The 12,016-nt window shown below is 45.6% G+C and overlaps 2 protein-coding genes across 2 annotated transcripts; both read left to right on the top strand.

The window, feature by feature from the left end:
• The first annotated feature begins 718 nt into the window (after positions 1 to 718).
• TP53I3 (tumor protein p53 inducible protein 3) lies at positions 719 to 6,575 on the top strand. Its single transcript, XM_005521917.3, has 7 exons — positions 719 to 858; positions 1,649 to 1,772; positions 1,997 to 2,139; positions 2,840 to 3,107; positions 4,337 to 4,549; positions 5,298 to 5,494; positions 6,229 to 6,575. Exons 3-7 carry the CDS (start codon positions 2,002 to 2,004, stop codon positions 6,433 to 6,435), a joined length of 1,023 nt encoding a protein of 340 aa, XP_005521974.1. The 5' UTR covers positions 719 to 858; positions 1,649 to 1,772; positions 1,997 to 2,001; the 3' UTR covers positions 6,436 to 6,575.
• Positions 6,576 to 6,721: 146 nt separating this feature from the next.
• On the top strand, positions 6,722 to 11,699 carry SF3B6 (splicing factor 3b subunit 6). The gene is made up of 4 exons (XM_005521825.3): positions 6,722 to 6,916; positions 7,171 to 7,289; positions 9,127 to 9,265; positions 9,764 to 11,699. The coding sequence occupies exons 1-4, from the start codon at positions 6,887 to 6,889 to the stop codon at positions 9,851 to 9,853; spliced, it is 378 nt and encodes a 125-aa protein (XP_005521882.1). The 5' UTR covers positions 6,722 to 6,886; the 3' UTR covers positions 9,854 to 11,699.
• Positions 11,700 to 12,016: the final 317 nt, after the last annotated feature.

Below are 12,016 nucleotides of genomic sequence, written 5' to 3'. Positions count from 1 at the left end.
AGTACATCAATTACTAGCTTTTCTAATATGAGAACAAAAGAATTTTTCGCTATACTTGATTCTAAATTTGTTCGTTTTTAAAGAGGAGTTTAAAAGCCTGAATCCAAAAATGGCATTATTTCAGGAAAAAAAAATCTACAGAAAAATCCCACACAGATGTGTTACCATTTTTAAGTAGTCTGAAGTGCTAGATTTATTCCCTGACAGCTCAAACACTCAAGAGCCGATGACTAGGACACAGAGAAAAGCGTGATTTGATTCTTCTGCAAAGCTCAAAGAGATATCATCAGACTTTCAGAACAGTACTGATTCCGATTGCAGACCACCAGGCAGAAACCCAGGGGGTTTAAGGACGTGAAGCAGCGAGCTCTGAACACCGCTGCTCCCCAGGAACAGAACCCAGGGCAGCCTCCCCAGAGCGTTTACAGCATCAGCTCCCACACCCTCAGTGCCAGTGGAGTAAATCGAGCCTGAGACACTCAGAATTCTACAGTCACAGCTCTGCTCAGCTGGAGCCCACCCTGTCACACACACCGGCAAAGCCACGGGCAGTAGGCTGAGCTGCCCCGTGTGCTGGGGCAGTGGCCAATGTCTGCCGCAAGGCCAAGCGTGAAAACAGATTTCTGTGCCAACCCGCAGAATAATCCAGGTCGTTAGCAAAAGTAGTGCTGAGCTGTGCTAAATTTATGACTCTTCATATGTGTCACTCCAAAGTAAAAAGACCTCGCCCTATTCCTCCCCTGGAGCTGCCGGGGAGTAACCGAGTGCAAAGGAGAGGGGCTAGGATTGGACTCTGCTCCCGAGGACAGGCTGGGTTTGTTCCGGGGCAAACACTGTCCGTCCCTCTTCACGGAAAAGGTGAGTTTGGGAGTATGCTCGGGAGCCACACAGCGTCTTAAAATTGTTGTTTCCAGCCACTGCTGGCAGATCTGGGAGTTTGAAATGGTTGGAAACTTGTATCTCAGTTCCTGTGGTTTTCTGTGCATTTGAGAGTAATGTAAACATTCAGATCCTCTTGGTTTTTTGGTTTTGTTTTGGTTTTAGTTTTTTTTTTTTTGTGGGCCTGCTACTAGTGACAAAGACAATACTTTATAAAAAAAACAGGTTGATGAACGGTGATGAAAGAGGAGCTTCTTTTACATCTTGTTTTTAACTAAGTTTGGACCCAGTTAAGACAGCAGAAACAATCGCTTCTGGGTGGCATCAGGGCTTCCCTTTGTATTTTTTTGCTGATACAGGCAAATTTTGTGGGACTTGATTAAATGGTTGAAAACAACGGATAGACAGCCAGCCTCAGAAAGAAAGCCCTTTAAATTGCATTTTATACAAATACTCGGAAGTGCTTATTCACCATAAAACAGCCATAGAGCACCACCCTGTGGGGATTGACATCCCTGGGGTTTCAAGCTGTTTATCGTTCTGCATTTGCAGCCTTACCACAAATAATTAGAAATGCACTTAGTTTTCCCTGTGCAGAAGTCAGTGATTTTTACAGAGGGCAGGGTGGTCTGTCACACAGTGCTGGTTATGTGAAGAGGCTCTGGCCTGCAGCCCATCCTATGCTGCACTCAGTGCAGTACCAGCTCTCAGGAAGTAACACAGTTGTTCCCATTGTGATTGCCTCTCCTTGTCATCTCCTTCCACCCAGCACCCAGGGAGCAGAGAGAAGACGGTTCCACATTTGATTTTACCAGGCAGGAGGAGGCTTGACAGCTCAGCCCACCTCAAGAGCTGCTGGTGCCAAAAGGATCCTAGGAACAGCATCTGAGGAGGTACCTGAAAGACTCCTGCAGCAGTGAGATTCTGTATCACAGCAAATCAGGCACACAGGAATGACCTCCTGAAGCAAGGGAAATAGGGATTTTTAAAGCCGTTTGTTACCTTTCATTGTTACCTTTTCATTGTGCAGATTTTCCCACTGCACATAACTGTGCCTGCATTCATGCAACATTTTATCAGTTTGGGTTTTTTGGGTTTTTTTGCTTTTATTTTTTAGAGAAAATGTTTGCAGCCTATTTTGACTGCCCAGGAGGCCCAGAAAATCTCTATATTAAAGAAGTGATGAAACCAGATCCAGGAGAAGGAGAAGTTCTTTTGAAGGTCTCTGCCAGTGCTCTGAATAGGGGCGATTTACTCCAGGTACGATATGTTAAGCAGATTTATGCACCCAAAAACAACAGATTTCTCAAGCCCCTCTGTGAAGTTTTGACAGATCTGATGAGCTAAAAGAGTTTGAACCTGGTGAGATTTGGATGGGGGAGTTCATAGGGCTGAAAGAAGAGGTGTTTGTTGATTCAGCAGGTAAACGTTTTTGTCTGAGTACAGTGCTGGGCTGGCGTGGAAAGGCAGCTGCCTTTCAACAAAACATGTAAAACCAAAGCTCTGGTCTTTCTAGATCTTAGACTGTTTTCTGGGCATTTGAGATGAAAAGGAAATGTTCTAATGGCACAGTTCCAGCGGGAGAAAATTTATTCAAATTCACTTTCAAATTATTGGTTTAAGCTGCAAGGTGTGCTCTGAAATGGAGACCATAGTACCTCCACAGCAGGGATTAGCCTGGACAAAGCAGGCTTAGAAATACTTCAGTTTATTCTTATCTTAAGAATAAAATTACGAAGAATAATACTTAGGAAGCAGACATGTTTCCAGAGGCTAGAAGATCGTCAAATTACTGCAACATATGCATAGGGCAAAATCAGGATTAAACAGATAGGAATTTTAACTGGAGACATGTGAATGAAATATTGCAGGTCATTACACTCATTGATGTTTGGCTTTTCCTTTCTCGCTTTTTGTTTGTTTGTTTGTTTTTGGGTTTTTTGTTTGTTTGTTGTTTCAGAGGAGAGGGAAATACCCTCCCCCCAAAGGAGCAAGTGATATTTTAGGCCTAGAAGCAGCTGGGAGCGTGGCTGGGCTGGGTCCTGGCTGCTCGGGCCGGTGGAAGATTGGCGATGCAGTGATGGCTCTGCTCTCTGGGGGAGGCCAGGCACAATACGTGACGGTGCCCGAAGGCCTCCTGATGCCAATTCCCAAAGATATGACTTTTATTCAGGCTGCAGCCATTCCTGAAGCCTGGCTAACAGCATTTCAGCTGCTCCATTTTGTAGGTGAGAGGTGCATTTGCCCATTTATTCCACCAAAACAGTTCATCTTCCCTTCTGTTACAAAATCCTCTCCTTGCTGCCTCCATTTGAATGTTGTCTGCATTCAAAGGACCTTTTCTCTGGCACTGTGTTCCTGTGGGTCCAAATCCAGTATGCCGGACACAAATCCCTGAATCTTGACCACCTCTCCCCAGTGCCAGCCTACCCTGCTGATTGCATATTTACAAGGAAAGATACGGAAAGATGGACAGATTTCATCTGTATTTCTCAGTTTGAATCACTAAATGGTTTGGGTTGAAAATGATCTTAAAGATCATCTAGTTCCACTCCCCTGACATGGACAGGGACGCCTTCCATTAAGCCTAAACCCTGGAATTATTCCCACGTTAACACACACCTGAAAACACATCTTACTTCTGAGGATCTGGCTTCACTGCCTGTAGGACCATATTTATCACTAATTGCTTGTGGATCTACAGTAGGCAACATCTTGTACCTTGTTTAATGGAGATATTATTTGTAGGTAAAATCCACTCTGAGTTGATTTAAAATAGGCAGAAACCCACACTCTTCATTTTAAAAATACGCTGCCAAGGTAATAAACAGTAGCACTTGCCAGGGTTTTCCTCAGGCAAGGAATATCCTTCCACGCTCTTCAGCAGTAGCATCTAAAAGATCCAATAAGAAACAAAAGTTCCAAACATAACTTCCCTGCAGACCTGCTTCAAGCAGTGTGGCTTCCTGGGGATCAGTGAGAGGCTACTTGGCACCCCACTTTCAGGAGCAATTGGTGAAACACAAAGTAATGCAACCAATAGATAGTAAAATGATTTGTAAGACTGGTCTTTAACGTTACCCAGCATTTCTGGTACTCCTCATTGCTGAGTGCCTGATTTCTCAGGATGAACATTCTCCAAGTGTTTTTCTACTGATGGTATAAAAAGGTTGTGACTGCACTCACTTAAACATCTTGGTCACAGATGCCCAGAACTGTACATGGCCAAGACAAAGTCCCTTCACTGAGGCTGGTAAAATGATGTCCTGTCAGCACACTGCAACCTCTGCTACTTCTGGATTTCTGTCTTTTATGAAGACTACAAAGATGTCCAATTGTCCAAAGTCCAGTCAAGGGCATCTCTTTCAACCTCTTCTTTGGTATCTTCCAGATTGTTCATGTTTTAATCCAAAGATTAGGCCCAAAGGGTGACCACTTTCCTTATGCCCACCTCCAGGTAAAGTACAGGAGGGTGAGAGAGTGTTGATCCATGCTGGAGCCAGTGGGGTTGGCATGGCAGCCATTCAGCTGGTGAGACTGGCAAAGGCTATTCCCATTGTGACAGCAGGAACTCAGGAGAAACTGGAAGCAACAGCAAATGCTGGAGCAGCTGCAGGGTTCAACTACAAGAATGAAGACTTCAGCGAAAAGGTCTTGGAGTTCACCCAAGGTACAAACTTCATTGTGAAAGTACAAATGAACCTCCCAACATGTGGACACACACTCAGTTTCAGCTGCCACTTGGTGAGGGAGCAGACAGTAGTGACCCTGTAAGCACAATATCCTGTTCAGCCCAGAATGAGCCTTTCCTTAGTTTAATTGTGCTGTTTTCTGCATGGGCTCTCTGGCTGTGTTCACTGCGGGTATAAATATTATGCCTTGTTATTGCCATCTCCCCAGGGAACTGTGGGACCAAATCCCCACTTTTTGGTGTTTGAATCATCACAGAAGTGAAGCATGGCCTGGGTTGGAAAGGACTTCAAAGATCATCTCGTTCCAGCCCCCTGCCATGGGTAGGGACACCTTCCACTAAACCAGCTTGTTCTGAGCTCCATCCAACCTGGCCTTGAACACTTCCAGGAATGGGGCATCCAGAGCTTCTATGGGCAACCTGTGCCAGGGCCTCACCCCGCTTAATTCTTGAACTGTTAGAAAAATGTATCTTTTCTAAGCATTTGGTTTATGTGGTTTATGCCTGAGTCTGCTTATGGGTAACTGAAGATTCTTTTTTTGTGCTTGATTCTGTAATTCCCTTACAAATCGTTGTTCCAATTCCTAATTTCAGTAGAAAGAGTTAAATAAGAATTGCAGGGTTGATTTGGTACCTATGAATAACAAGGTTTTAGTTTTGCTTGAAATTATCCTACCCTTAATGCAGCTTGACTTCATTGCTGAAATCTCTTCTGTTTCTACTTGAGGTTCTGGAGTCGATATTATTTTAGATTGTGTTGGGGCCTCACACTGGGAGAAGAATATCAACTGTCTGAGTACTGATGGCCGGTGGATTATTTATGGACTGCTGAGTAGAGGTGAAATCCATGGGGATTTGCTGGCAAGGCTGCTTTCCAAAAGAGCCAGCATCCACACGAGCCTGTTACGGCCCCGACACAAGGAGGCAAGTAGTGGCTATGAGCAGTATATGCAGTTTGATCTTAAAATCTTAATAGTTTTGAGAGCTTTCTTCTAAAACCAGTGTTAAACACATTCTTGCCAAAAAAAGCCCCACCTTGAACTGTACTACATGCTTTGGAAAATGTCACAAAATTAAGTTATAAATTTTTTTTAATTATTTTTATCAAATTCCTCCCTTAATGAGAGGAATGACACCCAGGACTTCTTAATGTGCTTCATGAATCCCATCATTTAGATATTTGGCCCTAGAAGAAATAAAACTCTAGTGAACAGGCAACTTGATCAAGTCTGAGGAGGGGAAAATAAAAATCTCTATTAGATAACTTCTAAGTTAAAACTGAGCATTTGGATGCCCAGTTACCAAAGAAAACTCATTTTATGTGGAATATTCTCAGATATGACAGTAAAAGACCCACAGTACAGAGCCCTGCGTGGTTTAAGAGAGATTATTTACAAGAACTTTTGTCAGTTTAATTCAAATAGTTCTGCATTGAGCTCACACCACTTGCTTTGGAGAATTTCATTCAATTAAGATGTAATAAATCTAAAACCTGTTCTCTTGTTTGTAATTTAGACCTGTCACGTGTTTTTATCTCCATTGTGAGAATGTCAGAAGGTTTCTCCTTGAGGGCTGTGCACATTTTATATGCCGTGCTCTGAGGCACCCCGGTGAGTGAAGCCAATGGGAATAACCTTCCAGGTGTTTATTTTCCGCAGTACAAGGAGCGGCTGGTGAGAGCCTTCGCGGAGGAGGTGCTGCCCCATTTTTCCGGAGGGGCTTCCCCGCGTCTCCAGCCCCTCGTGGACAGCGTTTACCCCCTGCACGCCATCGCTGAGGCACACAAGGCTATGGAGGAAAACAGGAACATCGGCAAAATCGTCATCGAAATTCCCGTTTGCTTCAAGAAAGGGCCGCTGCAATAGCTGCTCTGGGACAGTGACTGCGGGGGCTGCACTGCGGCCATCCTGCCGCCTCTGCTGCACATCGGGACCGATTCATGTGGGTGGCGAGGAGGGGGAAAGGATAAAGGAGGAAGCTTTTATTAAAGAAGTTCGTGTCACAATTCCTGCACCATGGACCGAACGTCTGCGGCCGCGCCTGGGCCGGACTGAGGCGCGGGGGGCGGGGTCACGCGGGGGGCGGGGCTGGGAGCGAGGTCACGTGGAGAGGGGTTGGCGCGACTCGCGCGCTGCCGCTTCCCGCGCGGTGCACGCCGGGATGGATCCTGTTCCGTGAGGGGAGCGCGCGGTGCCTGCTGGGATAGATGCGCGCTTCCGGCTCATCGCTCCTGGTCCACGCCGCTGCCTCCGCTCCAGCCTCCTTCCCTCCGGTGTTTCTGTGCCAGCCCGCGGCCCCTACTCACCGCCCGTCAGCATGGCGATGCAGGCAGCCAAACGAGCCAACGTGAGTGCGCTGCCCTGTCCCGTCCCGACCCTGCCGGGCTGGGTTCTGGCTGCATCCCCGTCCCGCTGCAGGCTCCGTCCTGCTGCTCGGACGGGAACGCGGCAGGGGGGGTGGAGCTGGGTGATATGAAAGCCCGTTCCAGCCTCAGTCATTCCGCGCTTCAGTGACTCCATGATTTAGCCCCTAGGCTGCTGGGTTTAAGGTTTGCAGTAGGTGCTTTGGGTCTAACACACCGCCTGTCCTTCCCCCATCAGATCCGGCTTCCTCCGGAGGTCAACCGGATCCTGTACATCAGGAACCTGCCGTACAAAATCACGGCCGAGGAGATGTACGATATTTTTGGGAAGTACGGGCCCATCCGGCAGATCAGAGTGTGAGTATTTCTGTTTTCTTTGGACCATGAAGGGGTTCACGTGCTCCAGTGCCAGTGGCAGCTGATTTTCACCCGAGTGCCAGAAGGGGATGTGAAGGTGCACTTAACACGTGAAGTTGTTAGGAAATTATTCTGCTGGGAGGTGCAGAGAATGAGCTTAAATTTGAGATGAACTTGGGGAAGTTGATAAAATACGAGACTTGTTTGCTTAAGTAAGCTTCAACTACAGCTGAAGTTTTACCTTGACTTGGAGTAAAAATAGGAAAGGCAGAAGCTGAGTACCGTTTTCCTGATTTATGAGTATCTGGTAATTAGCTAGTGGGAAAACAGAGATGTTGCTGTTGCTGGATTTGTTCATTAGAAACTAATACCAGCAGCAACCCCTGTGTGTCAGAGACAGAATGTCCTTGGGCCATACTGTGTCTGGACAGTGGAGACATGACTGTGCCTTTGGTTCTAAAATGCATGGAGGTTGTACAAGTCTGCAGTGACTCCAGTGTTCCTGGTTAGTTCAAAGGCTGAGGACATGAGCTCTAATCATCATAGGAGGGTTTGTGTTGGAAGGGACCTTAAAGACCATTTCATTCCAACCCCCTGCAGTGGGCAGGGACACCTTCCACCTGACAAGGTTGCTCCAACCCTCATCCAACCTGGCCTTGAACACTTCCAGGAATGGAGCATCCACAGCTTCCGTGGGTAACTTGTTTGACTGATTGTTGTGTAGAGTAAAGTGAGTTTTACAGAGTTACCCTCAGTAAGTAAAGGACACCAAGGGGACACATCCTGCTGGTGCCATTCTGGGATGTGACACCAGACAGACCCTTCTCGAGCAAGGAAGGAGGAGGAGAAGGCTGGAGAAGTAGCTGAGTGTAAACACTACCTGGCCAAATAGGTGGAATCTTTTGCTAATGAGCATGAAGGAGAACCAGTAGTTAAGTTTTCTGAAAACATGTGTGCTGCTACAGCATGAAAGTGGGCACAGAATTAGGATGTATCAGGGGCTTTCCACTGGAGTGATGCACTGGTTTGTGCATCCAGCAGTTTGTTCAGAACTACTAATTCATGTAATTCCCGCAGAAATCCAAACATCAGCAGTGCCAAGCCATAATGTGTAAGCCCCTTTGTAAAGGCTTTTGTGCTGTGTGCAGTGTTTATCCCATTCTCCTCCTTACTTTTGTGCAGTGTGGGTATGTGTGATACTGTTTGCCCTTGGGAGTTCTCAGAAGCACTTCAGGGACAGTTCTGACTGAGGTCTCTATCACTGTCTTTTTTAATCGAGACCTTTGGGATCTGTAAACTCTGCAGCCCCTCTGGGCTCATTACTGTTACATGCCCAGACATGCGTCCCATCTGTCAGGCAAAGGACATTGAATTGGTGCTCCCATGGGTGATGGCTGTGCCTCAGCAGTGGGTTTGTACAGCAGGGCTGTTCTGCCTCTTAAATTGACTTTGTGATATGCCAGAAGCCCTGTTCCATCCTAGGGACACATCTGATCTAGACTGCCACTGACAGCCAAGTCTTGTAATATTAAATAAAAGCTAATTGCTATAATAAAGATTTAAATTATTTCTAGACCAAACATGGCAAAAGCTTCAACAGCCCAGTTGTTGCGGAGAGGTGCATTTCCTTTATGGAGTAAAATACAGCACATTTTCCTGTTGTCTCTAACTCTGAAGTGTTTGGTGTGGAAAGCAGGGATGTAGTTTAATACCTAGAAAAAAAAACAAATTGTTTTTTAATGAAGTTGCAGTAATTCATCTAATCTCAATCACTATGAAATAAATAAGCTATTTCTTGTTCATTTTATTTGACCTTGATTCTGCCCTTGCTGTGCAGTGGAAATACCCCTGAGACCAGAGGAACAGCCTACGTGGTCTATGAGGACATCTTCGATGCCAAGAATGCCTGTGACCACCTGTCTGGGTTCAATGTGTGCAACAGATACCTCGTGGTTCTGTACTATAACGCAAACAGGGTACGTGCACCTGGGCTGGGGAAGTCACCTCTGAGCAGAGCTGTCACAAAAAAACAACCCCAGCATCAGCTTGTAAAGACAGTTGCTTTGGTATTTTTAAGAAATAAAATCCAAACTGTTAGAGGGAGTGAATGGGATACATGGTCAGAGTTTCATATTTACTTTTTGATTTGTGCAAAAAAAGTACCTTTGGACAAAGGGTGTGAAAAACATGTTTGTGGGGAGTGTATTCTGTAGAACAGGGTGCAGATGCCCTACAATTGCACAGCTGCAGCAGGAGCTGAGATCTTATTTATGGGTAAAAAGTTCTCGATGTTCTCAGTGTCACTGAGAGCATCTAGGGGCCTGTGACATTCTCCAAAGGCAAGAATCGAACAGTACTATGGGTGTGTGATGGTGATGGAGTTCACAGTGATGTTGGTTCCAGATACTGGGAAATAACTTGTCATAAAATGAGAGGCTTCTTACATCTTACATCTTTTATTTTCCTAATCACAGGCATTCCAAAAGATGGACACAAAGAAGAAAGAAGAACAGCTTAAACTTCTCAAAGAAAAATATGGAATTAACACAGACCCGCCAAAATAAACTGATCTTTTTTGGAAAACTGTTTTCAAGCCCTGTCATTGAGTTCTTGGCCTAAATATAGGAATTCTTAAAGTGTAATTTTTTCTCATATAAATTTGATAAGCTGCAATGTGAGTCTTTATATCTTGAGATTAGGATTAAATAAATTGTAGAACACAGATCTGCTGTAACATTAAATCCCTGTTGGGGGTTAGGTGTCCTTTTTTTTTTGTTGTTCTGGCTTGCCCGTAGAATTTTTACCCATTAGTTGCAGGGACAACGTAACTGTGGGTACTTAGTGGGTGCTCAACAGAGGACAAAGAGTGGCCGAGCCCAGGGGGGGAAGGGGGCAGGAAAGGAGGGTGGGGACGGTTTTGGTGGGCTTTCTTCGGCTTCGGGAAAAGACATTTTTTTCTGGGGTGCGGAGCTGCTGCGGTAGAGAGAATGGAATTTCGCCATCACCCAGACGGAGCTGCTGCTTCTCCTTCTTCCCTCTTTGTTGGTGGCGTCGCACCCCCTGTCCTGCCGGGACGTGTGGCAGTGCCAGGCACCGCCGCGGAGCTGCTGATCCACCTCATCCACCAGCCCAGGATCTCTGCTCATTCCTCTGCTGATCCACCTCATCCACCGGCCCAGGATCTCTGCTCATCCCTGCTGTTCCAGCCGACTGTTCCTCAGAGCCCTGCAGGAGCACCGGGACTGACTGCCCGAGGGGTTTGTGAAAACAAAGCCTCTCCTCCATCCCGTCTCAGCCGAGAAAGCTGTCACGGGGTCCCTGGTTCTGTTTTGTTGTTAATGCTATAGTTATTGTTGTTTGTTTGTCTTGTTATAAATATTAGTGAAGAACTGTTATTCCTATCCCCAGATCTCTGCCTGAGAGCCCCTTGATTTCAGGATTATCATAATTCGGAGGGAGGGGTTCTACATTTTTCATTCCAAGGGAGGCTCCTGCCCTCCCTAGCAGACACCTGTCTTCTAGAACCGAGACAATCCCCCAAGGCGCCCTGTCTTCTCTGTGCTGAGGGTGACCTGGTAAAGGCTGCATTGACCTGTTTCTAGCAGAAACTTTCAAAGACTGAGCAGGTTCTGTGTTTGACTGAACAAAGCAAGCCCAAGCCCACGTTTGTAACAAAGTTTCTTTCACAAAGTGTAGAAGATGAAAGGCTTTTAAAAGGATCCAGCTGGTAAGAGAACTCCAGTCCAAGTACTGAGCTGCAGTGAAACAACCCAGCTCTCACTAAAAAAAAAAAAAGTGTATGGGGGCTTTGTTGTATGTCCCAGGTTTGGACTGAGGATTTGGTGTGAATTGAAGAACACATGACCAAAATGAGACAGTAGATAAAGGTTTTAATTTTGATACCTGTAGTGTGATTGTTTTCTACTTGGCATGGTTGAACTGTAACATTTTCTGTACATACATTTTTGGGTGTAGCATCTGGTGGAGGAAAAACAAATTTACATTTTTTTGTCTCTTTTTTCAGTACTCCTGTGTATAAAAATGAGTGTGGTCTAGAGTATGCATAACCAGTATCTTTTGGTAGTGGGAAAGAATAACCTCTGCCTGTGTTCTGAACCAGCTGGAAGTTGTGTGAATGTGGATAGTATCCTGCCTTGGGAGGATTTATTTGCATGGATGTGTTGTTTCACTCCCTGGCCAGACAACTTCCAGACAGTGAAGAACCAGGGCAGATAACAATATACTTTGCCTGGGATTTGTAATTAAGTTTTTTCAGTGCATTGTACTGTCCTAGAGGAATGCTTTCATTTTTTGAAATTACTTTTTTGTTGAAATCTGTTACTTCAGGAACAACGCTGTGTCCATTTGGTGAAAAAATAAATATCTGCATATTTTGCTTTTTTTCATCAAGACTGGCTTCATGCTGTGCTCCTACATGTAGCCTGTGCTGTAAGGAGTCATTCATCACCTGAGTGTTTAATGCAAGCAGGAGCTGTAGCACATCTGTCTCCATCGGTACAGGGATGTGACAGGAGGGAGCCCAGCTGTGGGAACAATGCTCACATCTCACCTGGAGATCCTGTGCTGTGCACCTCATTTGGCAGCTGCAAGGGGCTCACAGCAATACTCACATTTACTAACTGGAACTGATGAGAAGCTAAACGCTCGTCATTTTGCACTGAATGGTTCTATTTTACTCATTCCTCAGAAAAACTATTATGATTAAT

This window comes from Pseudopodoces humilis, chromosome 3, assembly GCF_049639895.1.
Source record: "Pseudopodoces humilis isolate 2021_Gansu_Grassland_sample_001 chromosome 3, ASM4963989v1, whole genome shotgun sequence".
Lineage (NCBI taxonomy): Eukaryota > Metazoa > Chordata > Aves > Passeriformes > Paridae > Pseudopodoces > Pseudopodoces humilis.
Note: the sequence above shows the minus strand (reverse complement) of the source record. Positions and strands in the feature narration are given on the sequence as shown.